This window comes from Tetrao urogallus (genome assembly GCF_951394365.1).
Source record: "Tetrao urogallus genome assembly, chromosome: Z".
Taxonomy (NCBI): Eukaryota; Metazoa; Chordata; class Aves; order Galliformes; family Phasianidae; genus Tetrao; species Tetrao urogallus.
In genome coordinates this window covers 4,784,108-4,809,168 of record NC_136816.1, presented here as the reverse complement: position 1 = coordinate 4,809,168, position 25,061 = coordinate 4,784,108, and the positions used below count along the sequence as shown (strand labels likewise).

The 25,061-nt window shown below is 38.9% G+C and overlaps 1 protein-coding gene across 1 annotated transcript; it reads left to right on the top strand.

Moving 5' to 3' along the window:
• Positions 1-1,658: 1,658 nt before the first annotated feature.
• Positions 1,659-23,286, top strand: SMC2 (structural maintenance of chromosomes 2; the record flags this gene model as incomplete). Its single annotated transcript, XM_079548597.1, has 24 exons — positions 1,659-1,826; positions 2,721-2,870; positions 3,518-3,640; positions 4,589-4,627; positions 4,771-4,881; positions 5,071-5,115; positions 5,582-5,815; positions 6,590-6,739; positions 7,351-7,584; positions 10,862-11,021; positions 11,570-11,687; positions 12,449-12,587; positions 12,773-12,892; positions 13,168-13,372; positions 13,924-14,059; positions 16,174-16,298; positions 17,089-17,282; positions 17,552-17,695; positions 17,940-18,134; positions 18,658-18,858; positions 19,618-19,734; positions 20,643-20,803; positions 22,112-22,259; positions 23,134-23,286. The coding sequence occupies 24 exons, from the start codon at positions 1,659-1,661 to the stop codon at positions 23,284-23,286; spliced, it is 3,570 nt and encodes a 1,189-aa protein (XP_079404723.1).
• Positions 23,287-25,061: the final 1,775 nt, after the last annotated feature.

Sequence of the window (25,061 nt, the reverse complement as noted above, 5' to 3'; positions counted from 1 at the left end):
ACTACTGTCTCTGGGAAGTCCCTGGATAAGGACAGAAAGTACTTATTGCTCTGATGCCTAATAAAGCCGTAGCTCAGCTTGTTTGGAATGAGCCTTCAGCAATACCAGAAATAGTTGTTCTTTATTTGCTTTTTTTTTTTTTTTTTCTTTTTTTTTTTCCTTTTCCTCTAGGTAGGATTTTCAGTTCACCAAATAAACGCAGTAGTGTGAAAGCACAGTTGCATAATCAGTCAAATTTTTCCTGATACTTTGAAATAGTTTTCTCAGTATGGTGGTCAGATGTCATCAGCTGACAGGACGTGGTTCAGCACTCCCTGATTACAGGAGTGCCAGAAACAGTGCCGTCAAAATAATGTTTTATAAACAGACACAGTGACAAAGGTAATCTACTTCCTGAAGTGATACAAAGAGATCTTCCTTTAAAACAGATCCGTAAGTGAGATAATTTCAAATGATTAAAAAAACACCTGAATAAATAACTCAATAAAATCATTTGACTAGAGCAGCTCCCTCGACCTCATTGGTAACACTAAAGCCCAGCTGGTAAAGGAATACAGAACTCCATCTGCAACACACCGATCTATTTTCACAGCGTAATACCAGCTTCAACGAAATGCCTGGACCTAAAGAACACAGCCCAAGGCGAACGCTAAAACTCCCAACTATACCCACCCCACTTCTCTCAGAGGGCGAGACCCGCCATTTTTGTGCTTTCCCGCCCAGACCTGGGAGGACCCCGCCGCGCCTTTCCGCCCGGCAGGAGCTCAGAGGTCCTTCTGCCTCTGGGGCTGCCCTCCATACTCGCCTGACTTTATGGCGCCTTCCGCCCCGCCAAACAGAGTCTCTACTTTCTCACTATGCTATATTTTTATTTGGAAAGAATAAACGTGTGAATCGAACGTGTCTCTTCCCTTCACGGAGGAAGTAGACTAGACAGTCCGAGACCTCTAGATCAGGCAGAGGTTTTGGCAGCCATAGGCGGGCACCTCCTCCAACGTCCTTGGCTTCCTCTCGGCGCCAAAATTCAAACTTTTGTTACTGCCGCAGCTCTGCTTACGGCGAGCGTGCGAGAGGGGCTCGGAGGCTGCAGGCCGTCAGCGAGAGCTTCCTTCGCTTGGTACCTGAGGGGCTGCGGGGGGGTTCGGTGGAGACAAAGGGCAGCCGCGGGGCTGTGTTGGCCTAGGTGCGTGGCAGTTTATCCCTGGGCTGCAGCGCGGTAGGCGGGAATCTGCGGTGGGTGAACGGGGAGACATCTGTCATTTTGGCCCCTGAATTGTCCTGGAGTCACAGAGTAACCCGAACAGGAAGGGGGATCATCGAGTCCAACTCCCGGCCCCACACGGGACAACAGCCGTAACGACCAGCGTCACGACAAGAGTAGGCTGTAGCCATAGCGATGAACGGTATGTGAAGTCACGCTAGTTAATAATGTGCATACGGTTGTTGGGATGCTTACTGGATCTGCGGACCTCCGTGACTTTCTGTTTAAAAGCGTGCGCTGTTTTTGCTCTGTGTAGCTGCGCTAGGCATACGGTACAACTTGTTTCTTTTGTATGTGTTTTTTTTTTTTTCCTTCAAAGCATGAGGAGTTACAGTTCAGTCCTTTCATTGTACTCCTGGGGGAAGCACCAACGTGGCCACTTGACAGCTTAAAGAAGATGTACATCAAATCAATTGTACTTGAAGGATTTAAATCCTATGCTCAGAGGACAGAAATCCGTGATTTTGATCCATTATTCAATGCCATTACTGGCTTGAATGGTAGTGGCAAGTCCAACATCTTGGACTCGATCTGCTTCCTGTTGGGCATCTCCAATCTATCTCAGGTAAAGAGAGAAGGCAAACTTGAGAAAGGTCTTCCTTATGGCATCAACCTTTATTTTTAGTCTCCTGAGAAGTCTCTTGTGGAAGACCCAAAAAAATGTTATTTCTGTCAAAAAATGGTTTTATTTGCTTGAATTCTTTAGTAAGCGAAACTGTGTTTCCACCGTTTTTGCTTGTTCTTGTTAAGTTTAAATTAATTTAATAATCAGTACACTGAAAGAGTGCAAAGTATACCACTTAGTTGAAAGATACCCACTTAAGGGCAGCAGCCTGAAGCTGAAATTCTTTTGAAGCTGAAGGTTCCAATTTGTGTTTTTGTAACAAAATTCTGCACTTCTATATTTAGTCTTTGACATTTCACCAAGATGTTCTTCAGTGGGAAAAAAAAAAAATCTGGTTTCTTGAAACAACTTATTATTTAAAAGGTGTGCCTCATTTGCTCTTAAGAAAATAAAATAAAATTGCATGCGCAAATATGACCAATTGGAACCTTTGCTTTCAGGTGGTTTTCCCTCTCCTCTTCCCCCATTCTAACTCTGGGTTAAGCCAAGGAACACTTTTTAGTGCGCTGCATTAGGAATGATAAATTTCTAAGTATGTGAAGGTACTAGTGACAGAACTAATAATCTAGCTTTTTATTTTTTTTTAAACACCCACTCTATATTTGTATCAGAAATATCGTGTGGGAACAAATGGCAAGTTCTAGCTCACTAAAACTTGAACATTCTGCTATTGAATGACGCACTAGCGTCTTGCAGCTCTGGTATCCCTCATTCCCCTGAATCTTCAGCATTATAAATAGACCTCTGCAGTATCCATTCATTTTGCCAAAACAGAAGAACACAGCACCAGTTTGATTTCTTTCAAAAGTTTATTGATCTGTTCCACACATTTAGGTGCGAGCTTCGAGCCTCCATGATTTAGTTTATAAAAATGGGCAAGCTGGAGTGAATAAGGCAACTGTGTCTATCACATTTGATAATTCTGACAAGAAACATAGTCCACTGGGATTTGAAAATAATGATGAGATCACCATCACCAGGCAGGTGAGCACTAAAATACATATTTATTTGCTCAGAAAACTTCATTCATTTTTACTATAGTCAACAGAGTGACTTTTCAACAGGAAAATAGGGTTTTTAAAGTCTTTAAGTTTTTGCAACTGTGGCAGTGATTCTACAGTGTTATTAACAAAAAGTGTAGAAGTGAAATCACTATACTAGATTGAAAGTAATGATTATTTGGGAAATAAGATTAGGATAATTTAGATGCAGTGTACAACTAATGTTTTCTGTGGAACTGCACAAAAGCATACTAGCAGTAAAATGATGTTCCTAAATAAGTTCTAACTTTCTATCTTGTGACTTCTTCATTTCTGAGCTTCAAGTTAAATTCTGTCTCTAAAACATGTAAATTTTATAAGAAAACCTGCATTGTTTGGGAATTTCTTGTCAGTCTTGAACAAATCTTTACCCTCTGTAACTGGTCTTATTTAAAGCTTCTGATGCAAAACTGCAAAGATGTTTGAAACATCTGTAAAATCTATTGTTCTGTATGGTATGTGCGCACAAAGCAGGAGTATATAAAATTTGCTCTGTCTTTTTTTATGCACTTAATTATTTATTTTGTCTTCTTGCGCTATATCAAGCCACTTGTAAATCACATGATTTGTCTGTTTCTTTTCCTTGTCTAGGTTGTTGTTGGGGGTAGAAATAAGTATCTTATCAACGGTATGAATGCTTCCAACAACCGTGTACAGGATCTCTTTTGTTCTGTTGGACTCAATGTCAATAACCCTCACTTCCTTATTATGCAGGTATTACGCATACTTTTCTAAAATTCAGAAAGAATACAAGTGGCACTAAATTTGTGGAATAACATTTTTTTCCTTATTAATTAAAAGCAACTTTCAAGTGAAAATCAAATATCCAGTAGCTAAGATTTTTAGAGCAGCACAGCATGACCCTGACTGAATTTTTAGCACTCACTTTCTTTCATCTCCTCATTGGACTTACAGCAGGCTTTTTCTAAAACATATGCCAATTTTGTTTCCCTTTTGGTCTCCTTTATTATGTTTCCTTTACTATTACATTATGAAAGAGAGTATTTTTTTCCTTATTTGCTGTATTCTTTGCTAGACAATATTTAGTATGATATGAGTTAATGTATATGCTTTCTCAAATCCCAGTTAGAAAAAAGATGAGCTGACCAAGTGAGAAGATCCTTGTAACCATTAGTAGAGGGACTAAATCAGCCCTTGATAGATTTGCATGGAATAGCAAAATAGTAGAATTTACTTGCTTCGAATGGAGTTGTCCTAATTACTTATTTAAAGAAAAAAAAAAAAAAAGTTTTTGGCAGTTTTGCAGCCATTTTATTCCCCTTCCCTCCCCTCTCCCTTCACAGATGAGCCAGATTACCAAGCAGCCAATCTGTAATTAGGAAGTTATTTGAGCTCAGGAAGTCAGTAAGACTGCCAGAACAAAATAAACACAGTACCACTTTACTTGGGTGTGAGCAAAAATGTGGAGAATGCATGTAGAAGTTCTGAAGGCCATTTCAAGCTTGCTGCTTGAAGAAGGAACTTATTTTTTGTTTGAAATGTTGAGAACAAAGTAACTAATGAAACTAAATTAATAATAAAAATAAAACATGTTAGCACTTTTAATATAGTGTATAAAATGAGTATGTGGGTTTTAATTTATTTTTTACTACTATAGCATGGTACACAATCATAATTCTCCTTTTATCTTTTTCTAACCAGGGGCGAATTACTAAAGTTCTAAATATGAAGCCAACAGAGGTGAGAAAACTGTGAATTTTTTTTCTTTTTTTTTTTCTGGATAAGGAAGTGTTACAGAGATATAATTTGTTAAACTTGCTTTGAGTTGAACCAACTTGGTGTGATAAAAATCATTAACATTCTGTCAAATTATTTTGTTAAAGATTCTAGCTATGATTGAAGAAGCAGCTGGTACCAGGATGTATGAATGCAAGAAAATGACTGCCCATAAAACCATAGAGAAAAAGGAAGCCAAACTGAATGAAATTCGAAGGGTTGGTACTATATGTGGGAATGGAACGTATGCTTTATTTGCTAAAGATGCTGAATAACTAGCACAGTGTGTTTTGTTTCATTTTTTACTTGTAAACTATTTCATTTCTCTATGTGTTTCTGTACGTGTAGGTATTAATGCTACATGAGTTTTAAAAATCTGAATACAAATGTTCTGGTTTGTGTTTCAGATCATAACTGAAGAGATCAGTCCAACTATAGAGAAACTGAAAGAGGTATGGAATACTTGTGGTTAGAGGCTTTAAAGCACTGAAGAAATACTTTCAACTACCTTGAATTAGAATATGGAAAATAAGACATGGTATTTTCAGCCTTTTTAGAATCTTTTAGGTGATGAAAAGTATATCATCTATCCAAATATAAATGGTGTGGTTTGCAGGAACTACGAGAAATCTGGGAGAGGAATATAGGGAGAAAGAAGCAAAGGAGAGAAGCAGAAAACGTAGAAGTTAAATACTTGTCTTAGTTCTTAAACTTGCCTCAACTGGAGTTTCTGTTACACAGTCAACTGCACTAGTATGGCTTTATCTAAGATTTTCTTAGGAAGGCTTGCAGTGTACAATGCTGAATATTATAATCTATATATTATATTATAAGAATATTACATCCTGTAACAGTACTACTTTAATTTTTTTCCACCCTATTTTAATTCTTATTTTCTTTTGATCTGTACCTTTTCAGGCACGTGCATCATATCTAGAGTACCAGAAAATAACACGGGAAGTGGAGAATTTAAGACGCATCCATGTGGCTTTTCAGTATGTCCGTGCTGAGGAGATAAAGGATCGCTCTGCTAACGCTTTAAAGGAAGCACAGACAAATAAGAAGATGATTTTGGAATCAATGGCTGAGAATGAGAAGAAGGTAAAGGAACTTGCACAACAAATAGAAGAAACAGAGAAGAAAAACAATACGGTAAGTGAGAACACAGATACGCTCACCCAAAGGTGTTAATAGAAGGAAGTACATGAGAAGAAAATTATTTTTGTGTATGATATGCACTTAAATTTGATTCTTCCTGTGATGGATTGTTTAGATTATACACTGCTTACTCATTATTAACCATTTAATAAATGGGGTCTCTATAAAGTTTTAATGTCTGAAATACTGTATTTTCAATTGCTGTAAATCATTAAATATCCCAAGCTGAGAGAAACCTGCAAGGATCAGAGTCCTATTCAATAAATTCCCAAATAATCTCGATAATCTTCTCAGGCACTGAAGTGAGACTGAGTAATTGAAGATGATAAAATTTTTCCCTCATATTTCCACTCTGTGTATTCAGTGGAAAACTTTATCTGATTTTTTTTTTTTCATTTTTTTTGTCTGCGTTTCAGACAAAATGCTCTTGAAGTGGGAAATACAAAAATCACTAGTGACTTCAGTTACAGAGGTAGAAAAATTGGTTATGTACCAAGTACCCCACAGCATCTTTTCATGTGCAAGCACAACTCCTACACTTCCCCTACCAGGGATGGTGTCTCTCAGTAACTACAACTCAGCTCTAGCAGTGGCTTCAGATTGGTTTGGATTTCTGTGGAAAGAGATGTTCTATCACATTTGTTTTAGAGTCTTAGAGTCTAACCGTGCAATCAGACATGCATCTCCTCTACATAGCTACGAACAGAAGATGGAATCTTAGATATTGGATAGCTGTACACATTGAATTTCCATTGTTTCTGATTGTAGGAATTTGGTGCTAAGTTACATTCGCTGGAAGTTGCTTTGTCGGAACTCCAAAGAGTTGATGCTAAAGTCCGCAGTGATCTTGATCACAAGAAGCAAAACTTAAACAGTGAAGAGAAAAGGCATAAAGAATTGATTAAAATCATGCAAGAGGTAAATCCTTGTTTATGATTTTCTTTCTAAGCACTGATGTAATTCAGAGTGAGTGGGGACAGCAGAGTTGTCCTCAAAGCTGATTGGAAAAAAAATGGCAACAGGAGGATAGAAACAAATGATAAGGATGTTACTTGATTTGCATGGCACAGGTAGTAGACTCCCACTAAAAACAAATATGATATATTTATGAAGGAAGTCCAGCTCTACTGTTGACAACTTCGTTTTAATTTTGGGAGGAGATCCCATCTGCATTCAGAAAACCTGCTAATCTCAAAAGAAAAATATCTGCTTCATATTCTTGACATTTAATTCATTTCTCTTAAAATACAAACACTAAGTACTTTACAGAGAGCTGTTTTTCCTTCTTGTGCAGTTATCATTTCTTCCTCTATTTCGTTTTTCTCTGTAGATGTTGTGTTGAGTGTCCTCACTGAGCAAGTGCACACCTAAAATATGTAAAAACAGATTGTGAAATCAAAAAAGCTGACAAGTTTTTCAAAATTTGGTTGGTGAAAATAATCATAGCTGTACATCATCTGGTTTACCAACAAAATTTAAAATTAATAGGACTTATTGGTTTGGTGTATTGTTGTTGTTTTTTGCTAAAGGAATTTAAAGCATTCACATCAAAGGAGAAGGAAATAAAGAAGATACAGGAAGAGCTAAATGATTTACAGGAGGAAAGTAAAAAAGATGCAGAAGCTTTAGCCACAGCACAACAGCATTTTAATGCTGTATCTGCTGGCCTGTCTAGCAATGACAGTGGTCAAGGAACTTCTCTTGCCGACCAGATGATGACCTGCAAAAATGAGATTAGCAAAGCAGCAACGGAGGCTAAACAGGTGAGAGTCAGAGTTCTCCTGATGCACTGTTGGAAAAATTTGTAGAACATCTGTGCAAGGTATTTTCGCATAGGCATTAAGGTAAGTCTTTTTTATTAGGCAGGCTTTTTAAAATAAGGAAGTTTCAACATTGCCTTGAGGAAGTACAGAAATTAGTAAGAGACGTAATACAGATGACTGACAAGTATAGATTAAGAAGCTTAGAAAAGGAAGTTAAAGCATTTCTGTATTTAATCTAGTAGAATCTAACATGTCTGAATAGAGAGTTTGGGAGGAATTTCTCTGTTACATTACTCTATTACATTTCTCTATTACTTGAAGCATGTCACATCTCTCTTAAGATAGGAAACTTTTGCGGCTGTTTTGATGGTGGAATATAAATTTTTGTTGATAAACTCGCACCTTCTTTGACTTTGGAAAAACTCTTCTGGGAAAAGTAACAAAAGTGGTTCTGTCCCCCAATATTTTAGTTTGTTTCTTCTCTTTGATACTATGTATGTGGTAATACCGTTTATTGTATCCAAGTATGTAAAGTAGAGTAGTTCATAGAATGGCAGCCCACAGGTTGGCTTGGAATAGAACAGACCTCATAGCTCATCAATCTCCAATGCTTCACATGATTCAGGCCTTCCTGAATGCCTGCAGGAAGGAGGCAACCACAGCTTCTCTGGGCAGCCTGTGCCTCACCACCCTCTTGAGCAGAAAATTTCTTCCTAACATTTATCTCCCATCTTTTAGTGTAAAGCCTTTGCCCCTTGTTCTATTACTATTTCCCCTTTCCCCTCCTGCTTATAAACTTTTTATGTACTGGGAGGCCAAAATGATATCACCCTGGAGCTTTCTCTTCTCCAGGATGAACAAGTCCAGCTCCCCCAGCCTGTCTTCGTAGGAGAAGTGCTCCAGCTCTCTGGCAATCTTGGTGGGCTCCTCTGGACCTGCTCCAACAGCTCCACATTTTCTTTGTGCTGGGGCCTGCTGGTGCTGCAGGTTGCACCTCATGAGGGCAGAGTACAAGAGGACCATCCTCTCTCTTCTGCTACTCCTGTCTTGATGCAGTCCAGGATACAGTTGGCATTCTAAGCTACAAGCATAGGCTGCTGGCTCCAGCTTTTGTCCACCAGGACCTCCAAGTTCTTCTCAGGGGAGCTGTCCTCAATGAGTTCTTTTCCCAGTCTATATATGTGTCAAGGATTGCTATGATCCAATTGCAACAGCTTGCACTTCAGAATCACAGAATCACAGAATTGTAGGGGTTGGAAGGGACCTCCAGAGATCATCGAGTCCAACCCCCCTGCCAAAGCAGGTTCCCTACAGCAGGTCGCACAGGTCGGCATCCAGGCAGGTCTCGAACATCTCCAGAGAAGGAGACTCCACCACCTCCCTGGGCAGCCTGTTCCAGTGCTCCGTCACCTCACTGTAAAGAAGTTCTTGCGCACATTGGTGCAGAACTTCCTATGCTGCAGTTTCTGGCCGTTTCCCCTTGTCCTGTCTCCACTCACCACTGAAAACAGTCTGGCCTCGCCATTCTGCCTCCCACACCTTAGATATTTATAGACCTGAATCAGGTCCCCTCTCAGTCTTTTTTTCTCAAGGCTGAACAGACCCAGTTCACTCAGCCTTTCCTCATAGGAGAGATGCTCCAGGCCCTTTACCATCTTTGTGGCCCTCCGCTGGACTCTTTCCAAGAGATCCTTGTCAAAGAGACAAGAGAACCAGCTTTTTGGCTTGCTGTGGTTAACGCATCTCACAGTGCAGTTTGCTCTCCTGGCTGTCAGGCAGATCACTGGCTGATGCTGAGCCTGCTGTCTCTTTTTTCAGAGTTACTCTACAACTGCTTGTCTCCCAGTTTGTGCCTGTGTTCAGCATTGCTTCATTCGAGGTACAGCACCCAACATTTTCCTTATAATGTGTGCTGTTGCTGGTTGTCCAGTGTATGTAGATTTCTCTGCAAGGCCATTTGTCCCTCCAGGGAGTCAGCAGCTCCTCCTAGTTCACTATCACCAACAGACTTGCTCAGATGCCTTCTGCCCCTGCATCCAGATCATTGATAAAAATGCTGAACAGCACTCGCATCTTACCATTGGCACTTTGTTCAGAAGAATACTGTGAGGAACAGTATCAAAGGCTTCACTGAAATCCAGAAAGATTACATCCACTGCCTTCCCTTTGCCCACCAAGCAGGTGATCTTATCATAGAACAATACACAGTGATCGAATATCCCATGTAGATGGGAGCCACAAGGATTGTTTCATCCAGCTCCCTGGCTCCATGCTTTTTCTTGGTGAGCCCATGCTGGCTATACCTCAAACAACACATCTAGGAGGGCACCTTTCCTAGTTGGCTCACTCAAAACTTGCAATGGGAAGTTATCTTCATCATGCTTCAGGAATTTTCCAAGCTTGTTTGTTGTGCTAGCGTGATATTCCTGGATTGTCTGGGAATTTAAAGTCTCCCGTGAGGCGGTGACTGATCCTGGAGTTTCAACCAATTCTCTGAAGATTAGCTGGACTAATAGTGAGCTACAGTAGACAACTACCGTGACATCTGCTGCTTTTATTGCCTGCTGCCTTAATCCTCACCTGAAAGTTCTCTGCTGTGTCATCTCTGACAGCAATGGCTGTATGGTCTAGTCACTCCCATATGTAAAGCACATCATCTCCACCTTGCTGGTTCTGAACCGTCAGTAACCCTTTGTCTCAACACTCCAGTCTTGGGACTCATCCCACCAAATTTCACAGATATCTACGATATCATGTATCTGGGCCAGGGTCACATATTTCATTTTCCCCTGTTTATTCCACATGCTGCCTGCATTGGTATATAGGCATTTCTTCTGTGTTCCAGAACCCACCATGCTACTTGGAGCAGCATAGGTGTTCCCAATGGCATTGCCACCCTCAGGTAATGCTGCACCATCCCTTGGTGTGCCTCAGTGTTCCTAATGCAGCCTCCCTCTCTGGCCCATCTTAGTTTGAAGCTCTCTCAATTGGTCACACCAGGTTACAGGCCAGTCAAATATTTCCTTTACTGAGACAGGTGCGTCTCATCAGCACACACACCAAGAGTGTTGGCACCCAGAAACCCCACTCTGACACATTTTATGCTTTTGTCACCCACGTCTTTAGTTTTAAGGGCCAAGGCTGCTATTTGCTATTCTTGCAAACAGAGGGCATTTTTACAAATTGAGGGAGAACCTGGTTAGTGCATATGTTCTAAATCTGTACTCAAAGATTCTCCCTAAATACCGTCTGGTTCATGTTTTCTTATTCCTTACAGGCCCAAATGAAGTTGAAATACACTCAGCAGGAGCTAAAAACAAAACAAGCTGAAGTGAAAAAGATGGATGGAAGCTACAAGGAAGACCAGGAGGCATTAGAAGCTATCAGAAAAACAAAAGAGAAACTACAAGATCAAATGAAAAAGCTGAAATACGAAGGTTTTTATACAGACTTTTGGTGCATAATTTTATGGGGATGTGGAAAGCAATATAGAAGGAATAGCAAAAACAAGTATATTGTTTTCAGCCATGAATATATTTATCTGGTGAAATTTGCAGAAGAAGTACTTTGAAATTATTCAGTTTTAGATACTGTTATACTGTTTTAGATACAGTTTTAGATACTGTGAGCCAACTTATAAAGCTCAAACTTAAAGGATTGACTAGTTTCCCTGTTTCTTCCCATTCTTCCCAGTTTAAAACTTCTTAAAGGTTGTTTCTTGTTGCAGAAGATGCACAAAAGTGTAAATTGACGATCCTGAATTCATTTCAACTCATATTTAGGGAGTAACATTACACTTTCTGCTCTGTGTATTTGATTTTGTTAAAGTGTTAATTTGTCTAAAATTGAAATTTTGAAATAATTTTACAAGTTTTTTCAATTAGCTGCTCCCCATGCATGTGTATAAACAGAACACAATACTGATTCTCAAATTACTGTGTTTCTATACTCTGTATGTTCTTATGCTCTTTGTGTTTGACTCCAGAAGCTGAACAAGAAGCTCATCTAGCAAAGAAGAAGAAACTGAGTTCTGAAATCAGTTCTCTGACAGAATTGTGTGAAAGTATAATAGCAAAGCATCCTCATCTACGGTTTGAATACAAGTAAGATCTCAGTGTCATCTTGAAATACATTTTAAAGTGCTGTTTGGTGCATTTTATGCATGAATTATGAGACTATAAAAATTATTCCATCTATTCCTTGGCAGTTGTTTTTTTATACAGTCGGTGAATAATGATTCTCTTATCTGAGGCAAGTGAACGGGGTAATAAAGTCAGGAAATACTAGCTGAATTCATGTTCAGAAGTGGAGAGGATACAGTCATTCTTAAAATACAACCTTACCAATGTAATGTGAATTTAGAAGCTTTATAACATGGTGCTGCAAGCTGTAAGTCAAGCTCAGTAGCTGAAACTATAGTAATCCAACAGTCTAACCTGCAAAAATGTTATTAATTTTCAGTCCTGCCTGAGGTCTGTGAGTAAACTTGCTCAGTGGAAGTCAATGTTGTGTCCATCTCCACCAAATATGTGTATCCTCGGATTTGTTCTCTTACGTAAAATCAACCTGAGTATATTCCTATAGCTGTGCTAATAATAGGAACCAGACTACAATCAATGAGAACTGTGTGAACAAATCATACTGAAGTCAGGAAGGACATTCTTCTATTGGCTTTGCAACTGACTTTTTTCTGGAAAGTCTCTTGCTGTGAAGTAGTTAAACTAATAATTTCCTGTTTATTTTGTCTAATAGAATTAGAGTTTCTTCTACCATTGTAAACAATAGTAATTTCTAAGATAGTCTTTGAAGATGTCAGGAAGAGAACCAAGCATGTAGTTATCACAACTGGTTTTGTTTTTCTAAGAAATCCAGAAAAAAATTGGAATCCGAACCACGTGAAGGGCCTTGTTGTAACTCTTATCACCGTGAAAGATGTAGCCACATCAAGAGCCCTAGAAGCAGTGGCTGGGGGAAAGCTCTATAACATTGTTGTGGACACAGAGGTACGTGTGTCACTAAGCAAGCATGTGCTTAGTGACTTGATGCCTAAGAGGTGATTGGGGCCAGGTACCTACTTAAATTAAGTCAGAAGTGTCATACACAGATACTGTTGATGAAATGGTGCTGTTGGGATGCCATATTGTCTTAGTATTGGATATACTCTGAAAGGTAGCTTTTCTCATTTTAGGCTACTGGCAAAAAGATTTTAGAGAAGGGTCAACTAAAGCATCGGTACACCATCATTCCACTAAGCAAAATTTCAGCCAAGTGTATTGGAGATGAGATTATCTCCCTGGCCAAAAATCTGGTATGTAAATAAATACTGTATTTTTCCTGTATGCTGTTGTTTTTTTTTTTTTTTTTTTTAGCATAATATAACAGCCATACTAGTTCTGTATGGTTTGAGAGTTTCTTAATTTTTTTCCTCTCTCTATCCCTGAGCTATCCAATATTCAGATGGATTTTAATTGTGTTGCTATTAACTGAAATTATGTTTTAAAATGCAATAATGACTTTAAAAAATTATTGAGATAAGATTCTTGTAACTTAAGGCATACTAATTGCATTTCACTTTATTTCCAGATTGGTCATCATGAAGTACATATAGCCATTTCTCTTATTGATTATAATTCTGAACTGCAGAAGGCAATGGAATATGTCTTTGGGACAACACTGGTCTGTAGCAGTATGGATAATGCTAAGAAAGTGACCTTTGACAAAAGAATAATGAGGAAAGCAGTTACACTTCAAGGAGATATATTTGACCCCCAGGGAACCCTTAGTGGAGGCAATTACTATTTTTTATTCATATAGTAATTGTGTTTTTGTTGATTTGTTTACTGCTTTGCACATTTTTAAAAATGGAAAGAGGCATTTTTGTTTAAACTCGTACTTGAGATAACGTCATCTCTGAGAAAAGATTTGGTGGTTGTACACTGGAGTAAGACTACAATTAGACTAGGAAAAAACCAATAAAATATTAGTATAATATAGTTTATATATTAGATACTTAGACCTTATTTGGCTATTGAACCCTCCTGAAGAGGTTGGAAAGAATGCTTTGAATTCAAGCATTTTTTGGAGTATTTCATAATTAATTTGAGGTAAATTAATAAATGACATCATGTGAAGTTGGTTGATTTCACAAAATTAATTTGTAGTCTCTCCATTGAGAATGGTTGCTTAGTTGTTTTTCTGTTTTGCAATGAAAACAAATCATGAGTTAAACCTGCATCATAGCCAACATTTACAATTCACCATTTGCCAGAGCTGAATATAATTCCAATTAGATTGAATATAATTCCAATTCCAACTTTGCTCTGTTTTTTCTCTGAACAGGTGCAAGCTCAAATATTACGCCTATATTGTCTAAACTTAAAACAATGAGAGAAGCTGAAGACAAAGTCAAAATAAAGAAGTCTCAACTTGAAGCTGTAGAGAAAGAGCTGGCAAACTTAAAGAATGCGGCTGAAAAGTAAGGTTTGCATTGTAAAAATGTCTTGTTATTTCTCTTATGTCACCATTAGCAGTTGGACAGATCAGTATGATGGGAAAGATATTACAACAAAGGTGCAATGACAGAGCAACCTGCATGGTGACCTAGGACCTAGATGTTCAGGCATGTGAGAGACATGGGAAGCCAGACTGGTAGTGAAGACTAAGGCAGAGCGCTCTTTGAGTACCTCAGCTGTCTCCATGCATCTTGTTGCCAGTTCTCCCTTATCATTTATTAAAAGGGGTACACTCTCTTTGGCCTGTCTCTTCTGATCAGTATATCTGTAGAACCTCTTCATGTTATTTTTCATGTCCCTTGCCAGGTTTAGTTTCATCCGGATCCCATCTCTGTGTGTCCAGATAGCATTCCTGTATTTTTCTCAGGCCAGACATCTCTGCTTTCCTTCTTTTCCCTCAGTTTGACCAGCAAGCCTTTCCTCAGCTGTGCTGCTTTCCTTCCTCTTCTGCTTGATCACTTATGCTTGCAAACTGGAGAGCTCTTGTGCTCTCAGAAAGTAAACCTTAAAGAGCTGCCAGATCTGATCTGTTCCTACGTCCCTAGGAACAGTTGCCTGGGTGATCTCATCCCGTAATTCCTTACACTGCTGGATGTTAGTTCTCCTGAACTTGAGTGCCAACTCTTCTCTTTGCTAGATCCATACTCCTCAGGATCACAAACTTGTCTAGTGGTGGTCAGTACAGCCCAGACTGGCTTTGATCTTAACCTCTTTAATGAGCTCCTCTGTGCTGATGAACCGGGTTGAGAAACTCTTCACCTCTGGCTGGTCTATCCAATACCTGAAACAGGAATTTATTCTCAATGGATTTGAGGAATCTCCTGTGTCGTTTGCAGTCCACTGTATTTCTTTCCCAGCAGATATCTGGATGGTTAAGATCCCCATCAAGATAAGAGCCTGGGAGCACACTGCTTGTGACTGAAGCAGGAAGGCTTCATCAACATGCTCCCCTTGGTCAAAGGGCTGTAGTAGACCCTGACCACCAGCTGTACCTTACTGGTCTGCTCTGTAATTTTACCCCACAAGCTCTCAATCTGGTCATGGATGTTTCTTAGGCAGCTCCTAACAGTCTCTCTACTTCTTAATGTGGAGGGCAACTTTTGTCCTAACTGTCCCTCCTAAAAAGCTTGTAAAGCTTTTTAAAGCTAAAAAGCTTGTAGCCTTCAGTTGTAATATTCCAGTTGTTGCACTACCTTTCTCTGACAGCAATTAGGTCAGAGTTTGCTAACTGCACTATGATTTCCATCTCTTCCTGCTTATTTCCCTTATCTTGTGACACCCATCAAGAATTTCAGTTCGTGATAGTTCTTATTATTCTCCCAAGGAAATATAAAGATCCTAAAGGAGAATGAATATTCAGGTGATACTGCTGTAAGGATTTAAGTTAAATAATCTTAAAAGTATGTTTGAATTTTAAGCAATTCCTTCTTACTGGTTGTGCTTTTAAAAATAGAGTTTAAAATATACATTTAGTTCTAAAAAAATCCCATGAGAAGGTAGCGTAGGGCACTATGGTATCTGCCAGCTGGAATTATTTTTCAGATTGTTTTAAGTCATAACAGATTTCCAAAAATGTAACCAAAAGGAAGAAACGAGTTCTGCTTCTTGTTGTTTTGTTTAATGATTTTCTTATTTTACTGTCTGGAAAAACATGAGCTCTGATTTGTTTCCAAGCTCTGTGTTGCATTTGTTTGTTTTTAGTATATATTCTCAGTATATATTCTTTATTATATATAAATATAATATATTTTATATATTATATATATATATACTCAGTATATATTCTTTAGTATATATTCATAACTATGAGTTAAATGCATAAGCTACTTTTCTACAGACTTCACAATTGCTTTTAGGCATATTTGAATTTATATATTTACACACCTCTGTTTTTGTAAAGCTCTGTTAGTCTCCTATAAAATGTAAGCTCGTTTGTTTCATAGTTGTCACTGTTGTCACTTATAGTTGTCACTTTGGAGTGGGAATATAAGCATTTCTGTATCTGCTTATTTCAACTTGAAACTGAAATGCTGGGTACCCCTCATTATATCAGCATATATCATTACTGCCTTCAAAGGTACCAGCATCTGAAGCAGCAGTGGGAGATGAAGTCTGAAGAGGCAGAGCTACTGCAAACTAAGATTCAGCAAAGTGCTTATCACAAACAACAGGAAGACCTGCTTGCTCTGAAGAAAACTATTGGTGAGACAAATGTGTTTTTTATCTTGCAGTTAAAAGCTAATTGCAGAGAAAGACAGTTGACAGTTGAGACACAAACAGCCAAGGGAAAAAATAGCTTTGAAAATATTTGTTTTATATTTTGGAGTATGTCCTAGAATCATAGCTGGCAAACACAGGTATGGGGCTCAGATAATGTTTTTTGTGCCTTTCTGAAGGTTGTGTCCTTGTTAAGGATTCCACATACATGCTTCAGAGTAAAAGAAAAAATGGCTTTGTACCGACATTATAAAATGCATTTAGTCCTGTATTTGTGTGATTTTTTTTTTCAAGCCATCTTTTTCAGGAGACAATGTGGGCTAGCAGTATAAATAATTTGAATGATAAAACAATGGAAATAAGTACTGTTTATGTAGCTAGGGAAAAGTGTAAAAGAAATCAAATGCAGTGGTAAGGAAAACAGTGAGAGAAAAGAATGGACTGAAATAATAATGCATGTGTATATTGTATGTGAAGGATTAAGTTGTATCTGACTAGATGGCTGTTCCATGGTTTACTTCTTGTTCATCTGTTTGCCCCTTTTTCATGTTAATTTTAATGATTAGTTTTCTGTTTGGTGCCCTGCAAATAACTGGTATCAGTGTGTCAGGAATTACTGAAATAGCTGACTTCAGTAACTGGCAAAAAACAGCCAGCTGTGTTTTTTTTTTTTTTTTTTTTGTAGTAGAGTCTGATTTTTATTCCAGAGACAGGCCAGGATTTAAGCTTAAGGATAAGAGCACTGTTCAATCTTAATACTGTACTTTTGATTCAGTGGAGTGTGAAGAGACATTAAAGAAAACTGAAGAGAGCCAGAAGAAAGCTGAAGAAGAGTATAAGGCATTAGAGAATAAAATGAAAAATGCAGAAGCAGAACGTGAGCAGGAAATAAAAAATGCCCAGCAGAAACTAAATAGCGCCAAGAAAAAAGCAGATGATTCAAGCAGAAAAATGAAAGAAAAGCAGCAGGTAAATCTCACCTCTATTGCTATTTTCTCAGTGCTACAAGTGTTTCCAGAAGTCAGTTTTATAATGAAGTTTCAATCCCATCAACTTCACAACTTAAATATTTCTTTGTAGTTACTGACATGTAGAAAGTTGTGATACTTTTGTGGTTTTGCTCCATTCAACAGAAGAGCAAGTGTTGTATTATCTTCTGCAGTATTTACTCTATCAAATTAGATGTCAATTCTTTCCACTGAAGTATAACCATAACAAATCTTAAAACATCTTTCTAGGAAGTTGAAGCATTAGTTCTGGAACTTGAACAGCTGAAACAAGAGCAAGCCTCATATAAGCAACAGAGTGAGGTGGCACAACAAGCAATCGTGTCCTTCCAGGAGCAAGTTGATGCTTTGGCAGCTGAAGCATTTAAGACAAGGGTAAGAGGGAATACTATATGATCAGTTTTGATGTTACTGAGGATCTCTTAAAGCTTAAATTGCATTGTGTATTTTTTTTTGCCATTTGGATTCTCTTGGCAGCACTAAATTATTTAGCCTTGGCTTTAGCAGGAGTTGGGTGGGTTTTTTTGCTTTATTACTATGTGTCGAGTTTTTCTGCTACTCCCAACTCCGTAACATCTGCTTTTGTAAGAAGTTACTAGCTGTCTGATTTTCTTAACAGGAATCTCTAAAGAATGCGGAGAATGAGCTGATCAAGCAAAAGGGATTAATGGCAGAGCGAACTAAAGTTATCAAAGCCAAATCTGCAGAGATGGAGAAATACAGAGAGCAAAATAATGAACTGCAGCTCAACATGAATGCGTTAGAACATGACATCAGCAAGTATCAACAAGAGACTGCTGATGCCTCTTCCACGGTATTTCATAATTGTGTTCTTCTTTGCATCTTGTGGCCAAGTGATTATGGCCTTTTTTTTTTTTAATAATAAGCACTGTTTTACTTGCACCTCTTTATGTGAAAGAGGAGGAGCAGAAACTGTGAATTGTAACATATCATTATGGATTCATAGAAAATATGTCAAAGAAGATGATCAATGGGAAAAAAAAACACAAAAACATTCTGATGTTATGGATAATCTGGGTAACCAATTAGAGAATCTAATCCAGATACTCGGCAACAATGGCTTAGTCCAGATACAGGAAAATATGTTCCAAGTAACGTGGAAGAGCATACATGAAACTTCCCCCAAAATCTCGATCCCCCTGTGGTCTTGGATATAGCATGAAGCACGGTGAAGGGATCCACCTGTGTTATACTGGAATGAAATAACTGATACTTCAGAGTGATTTTAGGACAGTAGCAGGTTGGGTTTTGTTGTTCTGTTTTAATTCAGAATTTTAAAAATAAACTAAAGCATCAGCATGTCTTCTTGTGTACAGTTGGACAAACTGCTGAAAGAGTATAAGTGGATAGCTTCAGAAAAAGAGCTTTTTGGCCAGCCAGACACAACTTACGACTTCGAAGCCAGCAATCCTAAAGAAGCAGGTCAGAAGCTGCAGAAGCTGCAGACAAAAAAAGAGAAGCTGGAGAAGTCATTGAACATGAGAGCTATGAATTTGCTTTCTGAGGCAGAGGAAAGGGTAAGCATTCCAAATTTTAACCTTTAGAAATTGAGCATCTTGGGTATATTGTATTTGTGATGTGACTTAATATATATTTTCATATATTCTGTTCCTAAGTACACCAAAGTATAATCTTCTTGATATAGCTGCTTTTTGTTAGATCATATTAGTTTTATATTTTGAACTACTTATTGTGTGCTAGTAAAATAAGTTGCACATAACAAAGCTATGGCTAATTTCAACACTTCCTAGCACAGCCCTTGCTAAGCTGGCAGCAGTAGCACTGGGCAGGCTTTGTATCTGTTGGCATATCTGACTAAGTATCACAACTTCGTCAAAGGCTGTGGATCAAGAAAAAGAAGCAAGATAGCTTGAAGGTGTTCCAGGGTTGTCTTAGATTCATGTGTATCCTGAGGATGTTCCAGTTTTGTCTCAGGACTGATTCACTGACCTAATGTTTCAAATACTGGTTCTTAATTAAATTGTCCTGTTCTTCCTGTGTGCCTTCAGAAGTATCCTTTCCTGCACAGAAAGATAAATGGAGCCATGGTTAACTTTTAATCAGAATGCAACTTCTGGAGTAGTGCTGATTTTCACCTTCGCCAGATGCTGAAAATTCTAATGCTTTAATTTGCAAACAACACCCTAAAATTTAAATCCAGCATATAGCTGAACAAATGCTTTGGATTTTAGTCTTGTGACTAATTTTGTGTTTCTTAATTACACTCCCACTGTTTTGTGCTTTGTTCACTGAAATAACTTTTCTTCTTGCATAAGTATAATGACTTAATGAAGAAAAAGAGAATTGTAGAGAATGACAAGGTAAAAATTCTTGCAACTATTGAAGAGCTCGACCGAAAGAAAAATAAAGCTTTACACATTGCTTGGGAAAAGGTATGTCGTTTGAAATCTAATCTTAGCACTTCAGCCTGTATTTTTTTCTTGGGGATCAGATTCACTTTAGTTCACTGCTTTGCGTATTTGTATGAAAAAAACTTGTTTCTTTCTAGAACTGATCTCCTATGCCTATTTAAATATTTAAAGTATGGAGCAGAAACTTCCATTTCTTCTGTTTAAGCTTACTTTTGAGGGTGGAGCATGAATTCTCTGCGAACTGTGGAGACAGTCAAATTTGCAGAACTACCTTTTCCTTTTAGTGCCCACGAAAATATAAGTTAAGCTGCTGGCATTCAGATGCCATTGCCTCTTAAATAGACTGTTTTGCACAGAGCCACAGAATGGTTTGGGTTGGAATGGACCTTAAAGATCATTTAATTTCACACCATCCTAATGTGGGCAGGGACACCCCTAGACCAGATTGCTCAAAACCCCACCCAACCTGGCCTTGAGCACATCCAGAGAGGAAGCATTTGCAGCTTCTCTGGGCCACCTGTTCCAGTGCCTCACCAGCCTTGCTGTAAAGAATTTCTCACCTGTCTAATTTAAATCTCCCCTCTTTCACTTAAAAATAACAACTACAAAATCTATCATCTTATCACTTTGCCCCCTGATAAAGATTCCCCTTCTACCTTTCTTGTAGGCTCCCCTTAGGTAATGAAAGGAATCTCTGTTTTATCCAACTGACTTTGTCTAAATTGTCCTGTGTACTTTGCTAGGCTTGCTTTGATTTCAGTATAGCTGAAATAAAATACTCACTCTATGTTCTAAACTTTAAGACATGAGAATTCATTGAATGAAGTTGATGAAGAAGCCTAGAGCATCGTGTTGCCCATCACTAAGTTTTTATAACTGTGCTTCTGACTCAAATCACGCTCATAGACCTTTCTTGGTGCCACTTCTAGGTGAACAAAGACTTTGGTTCCATCTTCTCGATGCTTCTACCAGGAGCCAAAGCCATGTTAGTTCCATCTAAAAAGCAAAATATCCTGGATGGTCTGGAGTTCAGGGTTGGCTTAGGAAACATCTGGAAGGAAAACTTAACGGAACTTAGTGGAGGTCAAAGGTTGGTAAACTGTGGATGTGTTTTTGGTTGTTGTCTTCTTTTCCATTGCAGTTGTGGATGTGATTGGTCTCTCTAACCAATCACAACTTTACACATAACCAGTTATGCTTTAGAGCTGTTTCCACAATAGACTGTCTTCTTCCATCCTGGCTTCATATCTAGAGAATGATCGGTTCAGTTTCCCTCAAAGGGGAACTTGACTTCAAAGAAGGCAGCGCTTAGCATATAACAACAAAATTTTGTAACACAAAGGAGTGACAAAAACGTATGATGGAAAAACTGCAGTCGCTAGGCAGTACTGAGGTACTGCTGACACGGCGTGCTCCAGCCTTCGAGTTGCAGTCAGTGGGGGAAAGCAGTAGAATACTACTCTAGGGAAGCAACTGAGCCAAACAGGGCCTGCACTGCAGGAGCACCTGGGAGAAGTGGCAAATGACTGTTATGGATGACTCCCAACCTGATGAAATCCCATTTACTGTAACACTTTGAAACAGATTCAAGAACCCTTAGGTGCTTTGTATGATGCAGCCCAGAAATGCACACAATGCCTTGAAGCGAGGCCACACTACCACTGCATCTAGTGAGGGAACCAGCTCCTTGACTGGCTGTGCACCCTACAATGCAGTTTGCCCTCCTGGCTGTCAGGCAGATCACTGGCTGATGTTGAGCCACTGATCACCAGCAGACTTGTTGAGATGCCTTCTGCCCCTACATCCAGATCGCTGACAAAAGTGCTGAACAGCACTGGCCTTCAAACTGAGACATGGGGAATCTTGGCCCATGGACTTAAGAACACGGAGCTGATACAATCCCTCCCTTACAATTTCAGTCACCACAAACAGAATGTAACTGTTCCCTGAGTCATGGTCCTCCAGTTCAGAGGACAAGACAGCCCAAGATCCTTCGTTAATATTAAAATAATGAGGCAAAAAACAAACAATAAAAATCAGATGCCTCTGCCTTTTCATCCTTTCTGGGGTGACTTATTTCATCCAGCATCAGAACAGTGCTTTCCTTAGAGCAACTCTTGCTGTAGAAGAGCAAAAAAATGTCCTCTGGAAGAGAGATTAATCATAACCCAGCCAACCTGATCTGCCAGTAAAATAATTAACAATACTGTTTCTAGCAAAAGGCTCCACATTTCTTAGTGAAAAGTTGTGGCAGCAGCTGTTCTTGTTTCTCTCTCCCCAAAACTCACAGCATGAATCTGCTTCTCAGAGAACATTTTAGTACTACCAGATGATTGCTGTAATAAGTGGAAGTCTCAAACAAAAGCATAAAATATGGCTTCCTTATTCTTTGTATTAGATCACTGGTGGCCTTGTCCTTGATCTTAGCCATCCTTCTCTTCAAACCTGCTCCAATTTACATCCTGGATGAAGTGGATGCTGCTCTTGACCTTTCTCATACCCAGAATATTGGACAGATGCTTCATGCTCATTTCAAACAATCCCAGGTATGCTCTTCAAACTACTGTGACTATTTATTCAGCTTTGTTATTTTCAGAGGCAGCCAGCTCCTGGGCATTCTGAACTGCAGAACTATTTTATTTCTGAGTCATTTCAGCTGGATTTGGCTTATGGCTTGGCAGCTGAAACTTTTAAGTATTACCTCTTCATATAAGCAGCTGCTGCACTGGTTAAGAAAAGCAGGTACTGACAAGGAGGATGGTCTGTGTACAGCCAATTAGAGACATAGCCCACATACCAGGGTTTGTTTGTTTGTTCTTGTTTACTTGACAGAGTTCTTCAGTCTAAAATGAAAAATGTAAAATAGTGTGGGTGCTTGTGGAAAGGATCTTGGGTTACTGTGACCTGTCCACCCACAGAACTGAAGGAACATATTCTCCTGAATGAAAAGTAGTATGTTTACTTGCTGGTAAATGTCACCTTTCCAAATTATGGTAGAGAAGAGAGGAACAGCTGTTGCTAGTGGTATTGTAAAGCAATTTGAGTTGCAGCTTTACTGCATGAATAATCCTGCATTCTTAGAAAAATTCAGGGCAACATTTTCCCAATGGTCAATGATCAAGAAAGGTCGTATTTTATTGTGGTGCTACAGCAGGACAGGATGTGCCAGCCATCCTGCACTGAGTAGACCAAGCATTTAATTCATAAACACAAAAAATGATGGTGTGCATTAACCCAGCATGTTCTATGAGGCTTTCAGTGGGAAAAAAATATATATATATATATATATACACACAAGCAGTATTAGTAAGATAATACCTAAGTGAATTAAAAGTAACCCTCTTTTTTGAAGTGTTTCCTATTTTTTTTAATCTTTATTTGGACAGTAGCATTTACTTCACACTTTCTGTTTTGTTGTAGTTCCTTGTGGTGTCTTTGAAGGATGGAATGTTTAACAACGCCAATGTCCTCTACAGAACCAAGTTTGTTGATGGTATATCCACAGTTTCAAGACACTGTCAGTTAAAAAAAAAGCAGCCACTGAATGAGACTAGCAACAACAAAGCTGAGTAACAAACAACACAGTAATGATGACTCAAGCATTCTGTGTTCCTTGATAATAGGAGGACTGAGAATCACCTTTTTTAAAAAAAAAAATCATTTTTATCTTGATTCTTTTCAGTAAGTCATTGTTTTTAGCTTTTTTAATAGCTTCAGTTCATGGCTGAACTGGAGCCTTTCTGTCAGAAAGGTGTGATGAATGAAGCTTGCAGCATTTACAGTTTTCAGAAAACCTGCTGCAAACTGAGATACTGCATTCAGCTTTTATTGTCAATTAAAGTGCTGTATGTGTATGTAAGTTAGTGTAAGCTTTAAGCTGTGTAAGCTACTTATTTGAGAGAATAACTACAGTGTGTAGCATTTTAACTGCTCATTTTTAGTTGCTTGCTAATGATTTTAATAAATTTTAAACAGAAAACTTTTCCTTTCTTTTTTTCTTTGCTGTTTTTCACCCAATAAGGCATAGTTAGTTTTAGTTAGAATTACAGTTTTAACATGCCCTATCCCTTGATTATAGGGACAGACTCAACCCATACCAACATTTTATTGTGGTCTTCCCTCTGGTATAAAATCCCAAGGTCCACATCTTTGCTCGCAGCACCCAGAGCCCACAGGCAGCAGACCCTCACTCAGCAGCAAGGCTCCCTTCTTGATGTGGGCATGCTGTTGAATTAAGGAAAGTTAGGATGGGGTGTTGAATCGACAGCTGCAGATTTGACCATGCTAAGCTAAGATTGGTGAATGGAGTTGTGGCTGATGAGCTGACCAACCAGAGCCAAGCCTCTGTCCTAACCCAAGTCCAAGAAAATAAGACAACGACCTTCATCAGAAAGACCACTGAGAGATACCTGTGTGTGAAAGAGCTGAGATGGGGAGAGGGAGGGGATGTCAATCATTCTCGGGCCTCACTGTAATAACCCAGCTTTTTCTTGGACACCTAATGCATATGTAAGCAATTTGCTCTTTAATTGTGCTTTCTTGCCCTCCATTGTGCAGGCTAGGTGGAAATATCCCCCATGCATCCGGCATGTGCGCAGAGCTGATGAAACATACCTGCTCCATACTATTCTGTGGTTAGTTTGATTTCTGCGTGTCACTGTGACAATGTGGCAGAAGCTGCTTCAATCAGTTACTTGGTAGAGAAGTAGCCAGCGTCCCAAAATACTGGATTTGCTCTGCTGTAGCCATCTCATGACCTTCCATATACACATGCATACAACACACACCCATCAGATATTAAAGAATACATACACATATGATAAACACGCTCACAGATGTACTTCATTCCACTCCCAACCCTAAAAACTTGTTTTGCATTTGGAGCAATACTGAAAAATCTCATCAGGAGAGGAGAAAAATTACCAGTTACTGCCAAGGACAGGTCATGCATCTTTTATTTAGTTTTACCTTTCTGGTAAGCAACAGGGTTTTCTTTCAGTCAGTCCCTTTACATACTTTGACAGTACAGATTGCAGTGAGTTTGATGGAGATCTTGCAACATTAGAAAACTCAATATACATCCATTGAAGCAACAGCTTGTAGGTCAGAATGAGTGCTAGTGTCAAATCTGCACACTGCACCCCTGGTATACAAAGCAGCATTGCAGCAGCACAAGGATGCCCAGGCTGGGCAAAGTACAGTGTGTTTTACATAGTGCAATCACTTTTAGAGGAAAAACTCTAGGAAGGCCACATCTACTTATTTTTTAATCCTGTCACGTTTACAAATGAGGGGAGTAGAAATCAAGCCTCTGACTGAATTAACTGTTGTACAGGTAGGTTCTGTGT